At 35.6% G+C, this 16,296-nt stretch overlaps 1 protein-coding gene across 9 annotated transcripts; it reads left to right on the forward strand.

Annotated features, from left to right (window-relative positions):
- The first annotated feature begins 826 nt into the window (after positions 1 to 826).
- LOC145804671 (CDT1-like protein a, chloroplastic) lies at positions 827 to 15,786 on the forward strand. 9 transcript variants are annotated; one of them, XR_014346922.1, is made up of 12 exons: positions 869 to 1,407; positions 1,927 to 2,046; positions 2,144 to 2,375; positions 3,394 to 4,137; positions 4,748 to 4,949; positions 5,045 to 5,135; positions 5,311 to 5,381; positions 6,214 to 6,289; positions 7,680 to 7,771; positions 8,377 to 8,470; positions 8,835 to 8,965; positions 10,701 to 11,023. XR_014346922.1 is itself a non-coding variant. In XM_082899433.1 (7 exons), the coding sequence occupies exons 1-7, from the start codon at positions 1,052 to 1,054 to the stop codon at positions 5,366 to 5,368; spliced, it is 1,803 nt and encodes a 600-aa protein (XP_082755559.1). In that variant the 5' UTR covers positions 827 to 1,051; the 3' UTR covers positions 5,369 to 5,591. The 9 variants fall into 9 exon arrangements, 2 of the variants coding, with proteins under 2 accessions (XP_082755559.1, XP_082755560.1); XR_014346923.1 differs by having other exon boundaries at positions 6,226 to 6,289; XR_014346924.1 differs by lacking the exons at positions 7,680 to 7,771; positions 8,377 to 8,470; positions 8,835 to 8,965; positions 10,701 to 11,023 and adding exons at positions 14,896 to 15,157; positions 15,237 to 15,786.
- Positions 15,787 to 16,296: the final 510 nt, after the last annotated feature.

Here is a 16,296-nt window from a genome sequence, read left to right on the forward strand (position 1 = left end):
TCTGCGGTGGTGTAGAGGAGATGGGATGATGCCGGAATAGGAGATGACGCCGGGTGTGCGTACTGTCGCGGACGAGATCGCACTCGCCGTCGTCGCTGGGGAGAGGAGATCGCGCCGTCGCCACTGGAAAGACGAGTCGCACTCGCCATCGCCACTGGAGAGAAGAAAGAGTGAGAGAAGAGATGAGAGAGAGTGTGTAAAAGAGTTAGACCATTCTTCCTATAGTGCAATATATATATATATATATATATATAATATAATATAAATCAAGGCTACATAAAAGAGAGAGTGTAATATTTTATATATATAATATATAATATATAAAGAGAGTAGAGCTGCTTGTACCAAATCAAACCCCAAACATATATATATATATATATATATATAATATAAATCGGGGTTAACCGGGGCGTGGCCGGGGCCGGGGTGAAATTTATATCACCGTCCCTGGCCCGAATGTCACCAGAGATTTATTTTTTAATACCATCCCCGGCCCGTCGGGGGTATTTTTCGAGAAAAAATCATTCTTATCGGGGACGGGGGGTCGGGTCCCCGTCGAGCCGGTTTCAAATTGCCATCCCTATATATAAATAAATAAAAAGTGGGTACGATATGTAAATTATGACATTTATGAATTTGATTATCATAAATTACATAACTTTATATCATAAGAGTCATAATTATTAAAAAAAAAAAAAAACTATAACTAAATATCATACGAAAAATCATAATTAAACTAAAAGATGTCATTACACAAGAGTAATAATTCCCTTCAACGTTCCAATTAATGGGGACCGAAATTAACTTCAAACGTTTTTTAGTTTCCAACGGTCCAAATATCACCAGATAATCAAATCAGCCAGAAAATGGAAAATAACCTACTACGATAAGGCCGCGCCACACGTGATCAACTGCCCTTCCCGCGAGAAATATTGGCGGGAGAGGGCATCCAGCTCAGCGTTCCCGCCATAAACCCTACCTAATACCTATACATTCTCTATCTCTCTAAGCCTCACCCATTTCTACCACACATCTCTGAAACTGCACGACAATGGATTCCTCAGACTCATTACCGTTGGATTCGTTCAAGTCGAAGAACGTTCTCAGTTCATCAAAGCCATCGCCGTCCGATCAAATGACCAAAGCTACCTCGGATCGGTCTCCGTGGATCTCCAAAACCCCCGAGAAGCCGGCGGACCACCCGGGTCGGGTCCGGAACCGCCGGATTGCGTTGTCGGTGAAAGAAGTGAGAGAGGCTGCCGTAAAGCTGCAGAAGTCGGATCGAGGCCAGTGTCATCAACCCGACAAGGTCCGATCAGATGGAAATGAGGTCGGGTCGGATCCCAGTGTTGCGCAGGTCGGCAAATCGAAGAAGAAGCTTGATGGGCAAATCAGGCTTCCGGAAAAGTAAGTTTTAAATGCGAGTTTGATAAAATTCGTAGATTTTTAATATGGGTTTAATCGGATTCAGGTGCTATTGTTTCTATAGACATTGCAAAAGTAGATGAATTAAGTATGAGAGAAAATAGGGCTGTTTATAATATTTTTTAATGGATTACTTGAATGCGGTTTGTTCGATTTTTGGTGTGATTGTTGTATATCTTGGGTGATTTTATTGTCCTGATATATCTGGGAAAATGAAGGCCATTGCTAATTTAAAAAGTTTTGGGGGTGTTAGTGTTTTTTTTACTAAATTTGTTAAATCATTTTTTTGGGTGATGTGTAAATTTGACCCCAAAAAGTAAAAAGGATTTCTTTGGGTCTTTTGGAGAATTTCTTGAATTTATATTTGTTTTAAGTAAATCTTTGGTGTGGATTTTCTTATGGCTATAGAAAAACAATAGCATTGTGAAATCTGAAAAAACTATGAGTATCAAGATGATGGTATCTATCAATTTTTGTTGATGCAATTGAATTTGTGTTCAGGTTTGAGATTTTGGGTAAGTTCTTTGATAGCTTGGATAGTTCGATTCGGCTTCTCTGGTTGAAGGGCTCTGGATCCACATTTGCAAATATTAGCCCCAAAATGGAGTGTTTGACTGATAGGTAAAATTTTGATTCACGCAAATTTCTTTCTTTCTTTCTTGTTTCAGATGAATTTGTTATCTTTTTTTTCTTATGTGTGTGTTGGTATGATTTGTAGGAGATTCTCTTATGGTCATTTAGCACAATTGAAATTCATTCTACCAGAAGTGATTGAGATAAAGAAGATTCTTGTTCATGATGAGAAAACTAGTTGTATGAAGCCGGATCTTCATGTCACGTTGAATGTTGATGCAATTAAGAATGAGAGGAAGCCAAATGCAAGTGGGAATTCGCATATGAGGAAGGTCTTTCATGCTAGGCTTTTGGATTTCTTTAAAGCCCATCCTAAGGTATACATGATTTATATGTTAAACATTTTAATTGGAACACTTGAAATTGATTTATTGCATTTGTTCGGTTACTTATGTCTATTGTCCTAAACACTGCATTGGATGGCCATGGCGGTGGTGTTCTTTAAAGTTAAAATTGACATTTTTTTCTTCTCATTTTTCATTACTATTTGTTATGATTGGAGTTGAAAACATTCGAGTTTGTTGCACTATCAACCTAATTGTGTGGAAGAAAAAGTATAGGATCATATAAATATTGCCACAATCTTTTCACACGAGGTGGGTCCCACTTTTTTGTGAGCCCCACCATTTGAGAGGCTTGTGTTGGTTTCTATGTAAGTAGTGCGTAGACTGCTATCAGAAAACAATAGGGCAAATTACATATACACCCCTCGAGGTTTGGTTAAATTACAGATACTCCTGAGGTTTCAAAAATTACATCCCGCCCCCTGAGGTTTGTATTTTCATAACAATTTACCCCCTGAGGTTTATATTTCATAACAAATTACCCCCTAATTTCTTATGCAAATATAGCATTCGGGGGGAATTCGTAATTTCTCAAACCTCAGGGGTATCTGTAATTTAGTCAAACCTCGAGGGGTGTATATGTAATTTGCCCAAAACAATACCAGTTGAGAGGTATGCATGCTACTTGTGCCCATCCCTCTATGATTGCCTCTTTGTGGCCGGTAAACTCTTTACTTGTGGACTATGATGTCCTAATCCATTGTGGATTATTAGGCTCTTCATGATTTGAAACCTACCTCGCTTGAAGAGGTGCACTGAGTTTCATTCATCTCAGAGACTTCCTAACCACCTGAACCTGATGTGTAAATATTCTGTCCCCTGCTAGAAAGCTAGGTTTGTATTATTTGGGTTTATAGCTCATTTCGCATTTGCATCTCTTTAGCATTTTGAAGATGTGATTTCCTATATTATTTAACATTGTGTTTTGCTTAAACTGTTCTCACTTTTTTGACATACCCTTTGTCACTAACAATGTCTATCTGCATTCAAGGGGGAAGTTCCAGAAGAAACACTACCAGAGCCATTCAATCAATTAAAGCAAGATGTGCATATAAGCACCGCCAAGGCCTCAGATCCATCCTTGCTTCGTGGGACATTGGCTGATGCACTTGAAGAACAGCAGCCAACAGCAGCAGCTTCCCATCTATCTCAGTCTTTCCGGAAGCGCTTTTCACAGAAAGTTTCACGCAGCGAAGCAGTAGATAGTTACCAAGGACAACCAATAGTGTCTCTACAGCCGTTGGTTATTCCTGTTCCAGAACCACATGTTGACCAGAGTTCCTGTGAAGAGCTAACTGGTGCATCTGCCAGTAGATTTTCTTTAAAGGCAACCACCAGCCAAAAATGTTTGTCAATTGGGGCTTCTCGAGCTAGTATATTACAGTCACTCCCATCTGCAACTCCAAAGAAAGAGATAGGTTTTTGGAAAAATAAAGTCTGTTCTTCCGTAGAAACTGCTATCATCCAAGGAACTCCTGCAAAACTAGTTTCAACTCCATTAAGGTTGATGAGTGCCACACCTGCATTGCAACCACAGAAAAGGTGTTTTATGAGCCCAGATGACGATTCTACTAGCTCACCCAGAAAATTAGTTACACGTAAACCCCGAAGCAGATCATTGAAATTTGACACTCCTGTGAAAAATACAAAGGTGGAGGATGAAGTCAATCACATTGGAGGATTATCAGTTGACAACGATATTTTCGATATTCTTCCCGAGAATCTTCTGCAATCCGTAAGCCCACGGTGCAATCTTGCAATGCATTAATTCAATGAAGGAACGCCTTTCATCTTAGAATTTATTTCAGATTATAGAATTCATTGGCTATTTGGTGAAATTGGGTATACTGTATATCTAGACATAAATTTCATTATCCCTTTTTTGCATCTATGCAAAACATCAGACTTGGGGATCCAGGCAAGGTGTGTAGTACTTTAATTTTATGTTCGGCAATTGAAGTAATGGTCCACCTTAATTAAGTAGTCATGCATGGGATGCCTACTTGTAACTGAATAAAACTAATGATTAAAGACGGTGACTATATTCCTTTATCTGGGAGGCTTGTCAAAATGGATTTCTGAATGGCTAATATTGTAGCGTGTCCTTCAACAATTTCCCTGATATACAATTTAGTTGTACCACAAGGTAGCTCTACTGTTGTCATTTAGAGAAAGAATTTTTTTGATGAAAACATCATTTTACTCATCTGATGCATGCTCTTGCTTTTTATCCCTTGTTGGAGAGGAACATAGTTAAATCCATACTCCACACAGAAAGGCTTGTGATTATATTTTTTCAAAATAAATTCAAATAAGAAACTGACTACTACTTTGCCTATCTGCAGATTAGAGAGAAAGAGAAGAAAACATTAGAGGAACAGGATCCAGCCATCTCACAAGCAAAGAGGCGGCATCAGATGATTGCCAGCTTACCTAAACTCTTTGACATGATTCTTTTCCTATTTCAGTCAATCAAGCGATCTGTTATTACAAAAGAGGAGCTTATGCACAGGATAGTGTGCAGCCACCTAGATATTGTTGATAGAAGTAAGCCTTGGTTCTTATCATCAGCATTTTAAACTCTTTTGATGTTGTGAAAGCTCTGTTTGAGTTAACTTCTTTTGTCTTGTGTTTGTTCACAGGAGAAGTTGAAGAGCAACTTAAACTATTGCAAGAATTGATTCCTGAATGGATGTATGAGAAGTTGGCATCTAGTGGAGACATTCTCGTATGGTGAGCCTTTCATCTATAATTTGTATGTTTTGTTGCAGATTCTAGAGTTCCATTTAAATCATGATCCAAAGAATACAAGAATATATATTGGGTTTTGTCTTAGTAGTCCTATGTATTAGGAAGTGTATGTTCAAATTTAAGGAGTTGTTTGACGTTACATCTTGTCCTCTTGCAGCATCAATAAGATATCAAGTCCGGAATTAATGCGTGCAAGACTGGTGGAAGCGAAGTGAGAAAACAATCGATGTGAGAGAACAATCAATGAAATTTGACATCCTTAAGTTAATTGAAAGATGCAGATTGTTATTGCTCAAGATGTCCTGTACATTTTGGTCTATATGTAAATGTTTTTATTTCACTAAATATTGGCTCATGCCTCATCCATTTTAACCCCTATTACTTGAATGGAATTTTGATGTAATGAAATCCAGCTGGAAGGTTTCAATTTTTTGCTAATATAGATGGCTTGAGGAAGCAATGCTGTAACTTAAATGAATTTGCATTGTAGTCTTTTAGATGATTTGATCATGCAGTTCTGATTGAATTTTTAGACCAGTTGCACAACTCTTGGGCTCCAACATTCAGTTTGTGCTGCGGGCAAAAATAAAAATAAAAATTGATATACTGTCTGGTAAAGTTTACAAATGTGACGTAAGTAATGCCCTTATGTTAGTTAAGCATTCTACAAAATCATACGACTGTAATCACATTTAAATTAGATATTAAGTTTTAAGGATTCATATTTTTTTGAACTTACATGATGAATTTATTATTAACCAATCAAAAATTCATAATAGCAATTCCCAATTTTACATGAATTTCATAATTTTAATAATCAATTGATTATTTTTTTTATCATTTTTTGTTTTGTTTTGATTGGAATGAAATATTAATGGGAATAATCACTTGTAAGAAATACAAACTTTAAAAATGGGTCGATGGGTGGGGCGAAGGGCGGGGGTTGGAATAATTGCTCTCCAACCCAATCATGTATAAAGCAAAATTGACAACTATAAGGGTCTGATTATACATTCTATGAGTGTTTTGTCTGAAATTCCAGAATTCACTTGGATTTCAGACTCTTATACAGATCATCGAGGATGGCTTCTACTGAGGTGGGAGATTGGCAGTTCATTTTGCTCGGGAGGCCACAGGTATGTTATCATCTTTATAAGGTTTATTTCCGCATACACCAACTCAATAGCAAAAAATGATGCAATAGTCCTTTTAATCTCAGAAGTTGTAGGTCCTGTATGTGGCTTGATTACATACTTTGGATTCAAGTGTATGGCATGGTTTGTTTTTTTTCTTCCTTCTGATTTCTTGTCTTTAAGCTCTCTTTTTTATCATATTGTGCATTCTTGTGCGAATATTGTGTTTTACCCTGTTAGCAGCTACAAGATGATCATCATGATTATTGATCCTGCTCTGATGAATTATAGACATAGACGTTTATAGTATCTCCACCAGAGCCATGAGAAGCTGTGGCTTGAGTCTTCCATAGGTTACTCAAAACTTACATGCCACTACTAAAAAAGTGACTTTTTGCGTCTAGTTTTTTGCCACCCACTACTTAGCCGTCGCAAAAAGAAAACATTTTTGGAAATGATCTGTGCCAAAAGGCATATTTTACCCCTATTTTTTATTCCCTTCACTGACCCCAATTTATTTTGCCCTTTTGTTACACTCACCTATGCCCTAAGCCCCTTTCACTGTCATTTTCACGACATTGATAAACAGAGAGGTCTCTCTAGCTCTCTCGCACTCTTTGTCTCTCTCGCTCTCTTTGCTCGCCATGGTCGTAACTCTAGTGGTATGAATCTCTTTCTCTCTCTTTCCTTTCTCTCTCTATATATACATTCATATTTATATATTTGTATATGTATATATATTGTGTATTGCAGGTAGAGTTCTTCATATGCTTGGTATTGACGATCTTAGGTTACATTCCTGGAATAGTTTACGCTCTCTATGTGATGCTTTGTGTCGATCGTGATATGACTCGCGCCGATTACCGTCCACTCGCCTAGTCTGTGTGTGTGTGTGTGTGGAAATCTGTGTGTGTTTAGCTGTATTCTCATGGAATTATACTCTGGCCCTGTCTGTGAAATCAATTTGAATGAGTTTAAACTCTTGCTATTTGATTGAATCGCTTTGATTTAATTCTATTCTTCTCTTATTTATTTCTATTTCAAATACCTGTGTATAGATTTTGGAGTGATTTGAACTCATGATTGATCTAACTCTCTCTCGACTACGAAGCGTTGGTTCGAATCAATCCTTTTGCTATATTTTCATATGTGTATATATATATCTGTGTTCATTCATTGCTGAGTAACTTTGATTTATACCGAAATTCACATATTTTTCTGATCTGCTTTTAATTTTCATCTATATATCTTTACTGTAAGTTCGATAGTCACGATCGGTGATGGATTTCTGTGGTTCTACATGTACAAAAATTGGATTGGCGTGTGCTCTGTTTTAACTTAATCGAAGTTTAATTTATAATTTCTTTTTGTTTGTATCCATGTGATTTTGTAGTGATTGCTCATGGAATCAATGCCGCAGATGTGAAGAAGCTTCAAGATGTTGGGATCTACACTTGCAATGGCTTGATGATGCACACGAAGAAGGTACATTGATTTTCAATTTCGATTTTGTGAAGTTTTTAAGTTTGGCGTTTGCATTGAGGTTAAGTTAGCCAAAACACGTTTGATGATTTTGTAGATCAACTGATACTCAATTGGAAGAAAACTTGTATATATATATGTATTTGAAATGTTTAGTTGAATTAATACGTGCTGAAAATTTGATCATATTTTTTGCTATGTTAAATTAAATCTAAGATTTGGACTTTTGAATTGGTCATGCTAGCAAAAAACAACTACATTTATTTGTTATTTATTTTAGATTTTTGATCATTTGATCAAATTCTCCTAAAACTGAACTATTTGGTACATGTATATATGTACCAGATCTGGTGCAATGCATTTTCAAGCTCTCTCTATAGTTTTCAATATCAATTTAAGTTTGATGAAGCTCAGAAGTAATTTAGATCTTAATTAAATGATGAATTACTTGCTACTGATATCTTTCTCGCTTTTGAATTTGAATTCAATTCATATAGCTAAATGCATGGAGTATTGAATATTAGTATGCATAGGAAATACACAAAAAAATTAATTTGTTCATCAATTTTTTAATTGGATCGATGTTGGCTTGTATTTTCTTATCTCAGTTGATACATTCGTGAGGGCTTTGCGCACTCTTCTCTGCCCTTCCCTCCACACTCAGTAGAGCGATTTTTTATTTGGATCAATTTCTTCTGCTAGGTAAAATTTACTGCTACAGTTCAATTTGGTCACTATTTACCATGATCCAAGAGTTCCAACTGAAATTGCAGGTCATTCAAGATTTTGCTTCATTGTTTGAATTCATTATTTTACGAGGAATTCCATTCTTGCAAATTTTTGAACATGCAAATTTGGATTTAATAATCTACTATTATGACTAAAGCCTGCCACTATGTAACTTTACTGCAATTTCTCGTATTTGGAGTACATAGAGCTTGAAGATGCTTTACATTATAATTTTTCATGATTTCACTGCAATCCATGATAATCCCCTGAAAAATCTCTCTTTTAGATGTGGACTCATTAACCTTTTTGCTTTTTATCTCAACTAATCTATGGAAAGGACAATCAATGGAGATTGGGAAAGAGAATCCAGATATATTTTTTACAGACCGTGAAGGAAGGAGAAATACTGAATGCCTATCTTGGGGCATTGATAAAGAACGAGTACTAAAAGGAAAAAGTGCTATAGAGGTATTACATTATTAATTATTTTTTGGTACTTGTCATCTCTTCTTATTCTGAACAAAATTTTTAAAATTTATCAATGTTTTTCTTTATTTCAATTGTAACTCCATAGTCCAAGCCTCATTTGTTTCAGGGCATGATTATGTTCAGTTGCAAAATTGATTTTTCATATTTCATAAATTTCATGTGGGCGTGACCAAAGCATGGTAGTCATCTTTTATTTCTTTCTCATGTGCTGGGATGCATAGGCCCTTTAATACTCTCAGCTTAGTATTGTTCTTTGCAACTTACCTTTATTAAATTGAACATGCTTAATTCTCTTTTGATATGTTTAAATCTGGTTGTGTCCTTGATAACATTAATCTTTTTAGACCTTACCCCCTATTTTATCACTATGCTGAACTTGTAAAAATTCAGTGGTCAATTTTTCTAATATTGCTTCGTGGTCAATTCTGACCTGTTTGCTTTCTACTTGTCTGAAGACTGGCACATGCCTTGGATGTATAACTTGTGAGGAGAATACTTATTAAGCCTCTTCTCTTAGTGGGTAGTGTAATTGTTGTTGGGATTTACACCTTTAGTTAGTCTGTATGTGAGCCTCTGACAAATTTATAGTGATATTGCAATTCTGTCTTTTGGAAGTGAGGGTCAAATAACAGGTGTCCTGGTGTAGATATTTTCAGTTCTAAAGGACTAACTTTATGGATTCTTAGTTCATTGCTATCTTATCTGACAAAGGTTCTTGGAGCTCATAGGGTAGGTGTACATGACATCATTTCTGTTTTGTGTTTTAAATCTTGTTTCATCTTTGAAACTGACGATGTATTTAAACATGCCAGATATATTTAGTAACTTAAATATGCCAGATATATTTAAATTCCTTGTAGGATATATTTGGGATGAAAAGAAGTTTTTAGGATGGAATGCATAATGTCGGTCTCTCCGAGTATATTAACAGAGTCATCAAAGCCATGTATATATATAGACAAATTGTGTGTGTTTTGTTTATTGGGCCTGAGCCAAACTGTCTCTCTTTCTAAAAGGGTTCCTATATTATGGGCAATCAGATGTTTATTTGGTGATTTCATTCAGCATACGTGTCAAGCAAGGGCTTTCTCGATTTCTCTTAAGCTCCTGTGTCAATTACCCAAGTAGACAAATATGATCATCTTGTTGGTGTAACCAAATTGCTTTTATAGTTCCATGGTTGCACACCTTGCTCTTAGTTTATCATTCTCTTCTGAATTCTCATAGTAGGACTTTTGCATATGATCAAGTGATAGTTCTTGCAACACCTTTGTTTTACAGCATAGTTGTGAAGATTTTGCTCTTCCATTCTTCATATATTTTCTTGGTCCTCACAATCTTAATCATTCTAGTCAGCCAAACAGTACCATCATTATTTGCCCTCTCAACCTTACTCATTGGCTTTGAGCTTTGGGCCTTTTTTCTTGGAATGTTATATGACACGTTTTCAGTCATAGCCATGCTTCTTGAATTTCTGACATGATTATGGCTTGCTAAACTGACATAAACACCTCTCCTCTCCTTTCAACACCTGTCAATCACGTTCTAGCAAACATTTCACACTTGTATGTATGTCATCAAATATTTTTGCTGGAGTTTCTAAATAAACGCTAATGCTTTCTCTCATTGAAGTACTACTGAAACCCCTTGTTATTTGTGAGTTTACATCTGATTTAAAATGCACTTATCATCAAATGTTGCTTGTTTTCCCCAGGGGTCATCAATTGGACTAGTTAAGTCAATGCAGCCGGCTATCAGCAATCCGGCATCTGCTGATTCCGTGATACGCTCTAAAACTGATCCAAATCTTTGCTTTGCAACGCATGCCCATTCCAGCATCTCATTTTCTGGTCTTAACGTGGAGAGTAGTGCTGCAGATCATCAAGACTGGTGCTTCTCCAATGGTTCTCATGGGAGAGTCGCCTCCATTGTGTCCTGAAAGTTCATTCCCTTCAACTAGTAGGAGCAGCGCTGTAATGCGTTACATGGAAAAGAAGAAGACATGCAAGTAAGAGTAGAGCAGTTTTTTTTTTTTTTTTTTACACATCATTTAGGTTAAAAAAAGAAAAGAATATTGTGTGGACCTAGGAAGCATGGATGTGTATTTAATTCACTTTCAATTCTTTTTGATTGTTTAGTTCTTTGGTTTAATGGAAAGTATATTTTGAGGTTGGTGATAGTTTCGAGGAAAGTGTAGAAGAAGTGTGAATGCATGAATGTTGAGATTTTGTTAAAGGAAGAAATGAAAAATAATGCATGAATATTGAGATTTTTGCAAATGTCTTTACGTTTATTGTATATAATATTTGAATATATATATATATATATCTATATATATACGATTGTAGGTTTTTTTTTTTTTTTTTTGCGACGGTAAGAAGATGGTCACTACTACATTGTAGGCATTTTTTAAACTCTTTTGCGACGGCAAAATATTAGTCGCTATAAGTAGGTTAGGTGGTCGCAAATAGTTTGCGACTGTTGTTTTGCGGTCGCAAAAAGTATGTCACTCCCACATTCGCGACCCTCATTTGCTATCGCATAGGCCGTCGCAAAAAGTCTTTTGCGACTGTTTTTTTATTATTTGTGACAGCTTGTAGCGGTCGCAAAAAGTATTTTTTTTAGTAGTGTGCCTTGATTGCCACAGTTCTCAATTTGCATCCTCTTTTTATTTATTTTTAATTTTTATTATGCATCTCTTCTTTTGTTTACTGAGATTGGCAAAGGACTAGTGTTTTTTTATTCTAGCATGTTTGCGTCTTGTGTTCTTAATCCTTTTCTTTAGAGCTTTTAGGTCATGTTTGATTCACAAGACTAATAGTGAAATATTAATAATACTATCAAATTAGTGTGGTATTCACTATCCAATCGGATTAATATGATAAATTATCCATTGGATTAATAATCTCACTCCTATCTCATTACACTAATAATCTTACAAATTTGTTGGATTAATTATCCATTGGATTAATAATCTTAAACCAAAATGTTAAAACAAATCTAGGATAATTGGATCCACGGATTAATAATCTCAATCCCATGCTCTAATCCATCCAATCAAACATGCCCTTAATGGATGCTGGAGGTTGGATATTGAATGTTCATTACTTTTTGTATAGATTTAAACAAGGGCAAATTACTATGATAGTCTCTGTACTTTATCTCTTGTGTCATTTTAATTCCTGTACTTTTAGTTGGTTCAATTTTGATTCCGAATTTATGATTTTGCCTTAATTTGGTCTAATTGATTACAATTCTTAACATTTTTTTATCAAAAATACGCGCATAAGTGTCACGTGTCATATTTTTAAGGGCAAAATTATAAACTTACTCAACTGAGTCAATTAAACTCAACCAATTTAGTGATAATTTTCTTAAAAAACAGTAACGATATTATTAATTGGGTTAAATTGAAACACGAGTTACAATTAAAGGTCAAAATTGAGCCAATTGAAAGTGTAGGGACCAAAATGACATAAGGTTAAAATATACGGATCACTGATGTAATTTGCCCATTAAATAATCGATAGATTATTCACAAAAAAGACAAACTATAAGAGTTAGCCTAAAGAGTGAGTGTTTTTTAATTTTTTTATATTGAATTAGTGTTAATTTTTGTTAATTTTGATTGTTTGTGAATATAATATTAATCTACGTAGCAAATAACATTATATACAAAAAATTATTGTTGTGTCCGTCTGTGTCTCCATTTTTTTGAAATTATCGTGTCTAGTATCTAGTGTCTGCATCGTGTCCATACTTCTTAAGTTACGATTGTTATGTAAATGATTCGTGTCTCAAGTGCACTATGGTTTGGCTTGTTGAAAATGAGTCAATAGCCTAGGCTCGACCTCCTAACGTGAGATCCTTGACTCAAACCCTCCCAAAGTAAAGCTTACCCATGGAGTTATTCTCTCTGCCTTTGGATTTTATTTTGGCAAATTTATAGGAAAAGCTGGATTGTAGGATTAATATTTTGAAACTTTTCCTAAAATAATTTTAGGATCGGGCAAATTAGTTTAAGCCCCCCTAAAAAAAAGAAAAGAAAGGCTACTGCACATCTTTTCAATTTCGAAAAGTTGGAATAAATTTTGTGACATCTAACTCAACAAAGGTTTGTTTGAATCCTTTTACTTCTATGCTTTTTGTGATAAACAATGTCGACAAAATCCCTACAATGATTTTTAAACTGGGCTGACAACATAGAATTTGGATTAAAGCATATTAGAGGTGTAATGAAGAGGTCAACTGTAGACAGTTAGAAACTAAAAACTCCTAAGCAAGTGTACCGAGGTGGCGACTCACTAATCTTATAGCTTAAGTATGGAGTCAAAATAAAAACATAGTCCTACATCTGACGCACAATTGCCCTGTTTGGCAAGTTGTTTTTTTAGCCTTTTTTGCTAAAATAGACAATAAAGACAAAATAAGTTAAAATAGTCAATAAGACAAAATATTACATCTAATCTATAATTATTTCATTTTTTCTCTCACAACCATCAAATCAACTAAAAAACAACACAACTATTTTAGCTAGGTTAAACTAGTCAAAAAGTCAACTAAAATAGCTAACTTCCCAAACAGGGTTTTTAGGAGTTAATAGAGACAGCAAAGTTGTGGTGTTAGTACAAATATAAAATATAAGAAGATTTGAGGAGTATGCCATCAGATATAAAACATATTTTTTTTGGCACCAAACAAAGGTAACTTGAGCATTTCGCATTCTTCTCAATTCCATAAGATGACACAAACCTGATTTCTGTCCATAGGTTTTGCAATTATCATGCTGAAGGTGTATTATTTGTAAAATTAAGTTTTAAAGTAATTTAAGTGTTGATGATGACAATTTGTATGACATTTTATTGTCCTTAATATATATAAAATGATATCTGTCCTTTCATCTATTAATGAATAAAACGAGGGTGATATGTAACCCTGGTTTACATCAAGAGTATTGTCTGCAATTTCATAAATTATAACTAGGTAAGTACACATTCTTGTCATAGGAATTGAAATATAATATTCTTTTTATTGTCAGTTTTATATTCCCTTTTTATAGGACCGTAGACAAAGATTAGCCAACCAGAAGTTAACAATGATAATATTGCCACTGTGGACCAAATAGGCCTTTCCAAATACATAATCAAATTAAAACACTACATCAATACAAGTAGTCCATTCTACTAGACCTAGACAGTTAATTATTTTTTTGATCAGCTTCTACGAGACAGTTCCTTCAACACAATCAATCAATATATATATATATACAGGGACAAAGCCGTACAATGGATGAGAGACCCAAGTTCTGTAAATCAGAAGCCTCTCTCTCTCTCACACACACACACATATTTTTGTTTCGTCTTGTTGAGAATAGAATATAAATAATAAAGTTGCTCCTCTCTCTAATATCTTAAGCTTTAAGATGAGTTTGTAATCAACAACTCCATACTAAATTAAAATACAATATGCACAACAGTACATTAGATGGAATCAGGTGATAGAATAAAAACCGAACAAATCAACTAGGTACTATGTATGTGGCCTGCAATTTTGTTGGCATGTGAATATTTTACAGATGAACATGTGCATTATTTTAAGTTCTTGGAATAGCCGCTCTTCCATCTCTCCAACTAGTGTCTTCGGCCCATTGATCACAAGTAGTTCAACACACGCACACGCACACGCACATACACCCTCCGCATCTTCATTCTGAGTATTTCACAATATTATGGCACTGCTGTGAATTCATTACAAGAATGTCCTTACTCAAAATTTTTATCAAACATGCAAAATTTTAACTGAATGTCATTCTACAGGAGATGGCTAGTCTTTTTGCTGCCTTGTCTTCCTAACCAGTCACTCTCAAAGGCTAATTTCTATAAATTATTGTTGTCGTAACTGTCTTACAGCTTTGAAGGAGAATCCAATGGGGACTTAGAAAATCTCTCCTATTATATATTTCTATGATAAGGAGACACGGAAGATATCTACACAAAGTGAAGAGACTAGTGGAGAAGTTGGAAGGAAAGCTAGAAGGAAGAGAGAGGACATGAGGCAAAGGGAACTATTAGAATTTAGGACACCCCAACACCCGTCTCTGGGGGCTAACAACTGGGGCGGTGCTTCTCCATTATTGGCAAGAGACATACCCAAGGAGGCCCTTGAACAAAGGTATGCAAGGCTTAACAGTGTAAGGACTCGTGATGAAATCTTTCCTGCTGCCAATGATGACTCCATTTACTTTCCTCAGGCTCAAGCCCCTAAACTTGGGTGTCCCCCCAAACCAGCGCGCAGAGGATTTTTTGCAAAGTTGATATGGCGCCCGCGGAAGATGAAGACAATAACTCTAGGTTCTGGGTCAAAGAGGAGGAGATGGTTCCCTAAGTGGGACCCAACAAATAGATGGCCTCAAGGTTGGTGCTGATTTCACTTGGCATTCAAAAATCCATGAACTTTGGAGAATATACGGAGATGACTGTTGTTGTCAGTCACTAAGGAGAGGAAGAGAGAGAGAGAGAGAGAGAGAAGATTAGCCATCGATTCATCGGCTATTCTTATATCATTTTACTTGTATACTTGGTTATGATCATGCATTTTCTTAATGTAGCCAGCCAGTCACTTGATATTACAACAAGAACAAGCACTGCTGTGTTTACCATCAATGTTGTTATCATGATCAAAAGCATTGTCCATTGTTATAAATTTGAGTAAGATTTGAAGGGTCTGTGTTTTCTGGTTTCAAATCCAAGGAATAAAATGCTTGTATATATAGCTAGCAGAGAATTATTTTCCTTGCAAAACTGCTTATGAGAAAGTACAGGTGGAGCAACCTCTTTAATGGCAGGCCCTACTGTTGTGTGGCTATCATTATTTGTAGGTAGTTTTTGATCCGTAAAATTTTTGCAATAATTTTTTTGAAGTGTTGAAGATTGAGGAGGGGCTCTTGATTCCTCATTGTGACAAGTTAAATTTATTACTTCATTGGTTGAAATTCCTATGGTCTATGTACCGTGTTTATGATTTTGGTGCTTGAACTTGGTCACCCCCTGGGCCCGGGAACTGGGACATGTTTAAATTATTTAGAACCTTCCGGCACACACACTGTACTACTATGTCATGTGACTTGAATTTTCTAGGACAAATTCGCAGAATAGAGACAGTTGGAGATTAAAAAAAAAATAACACTGAAAACAGAGGCAAAAAACCAGAAAACAGAGGCGAAGAAATATATAAAAACTGAACTGTTGGGTCCTCTTATTCTCATTTTAAATACTGAAGCAAATGTGCCTATATATAGGCTTACAACCAAA

This window comes from Camellia sinensis, chromosome 12, assembly GCF_055761805.1.
Source record: "Camellia sinensis isolate YWXY chromosome 12, ASM5576180v1, whole genome shotgun sequence".
NCBI lineage: Eukaryota > Viridiplantae > Streptophyta > Magnoliopsida > Ericales > Theaceae > Camellia > Camellia sinensis.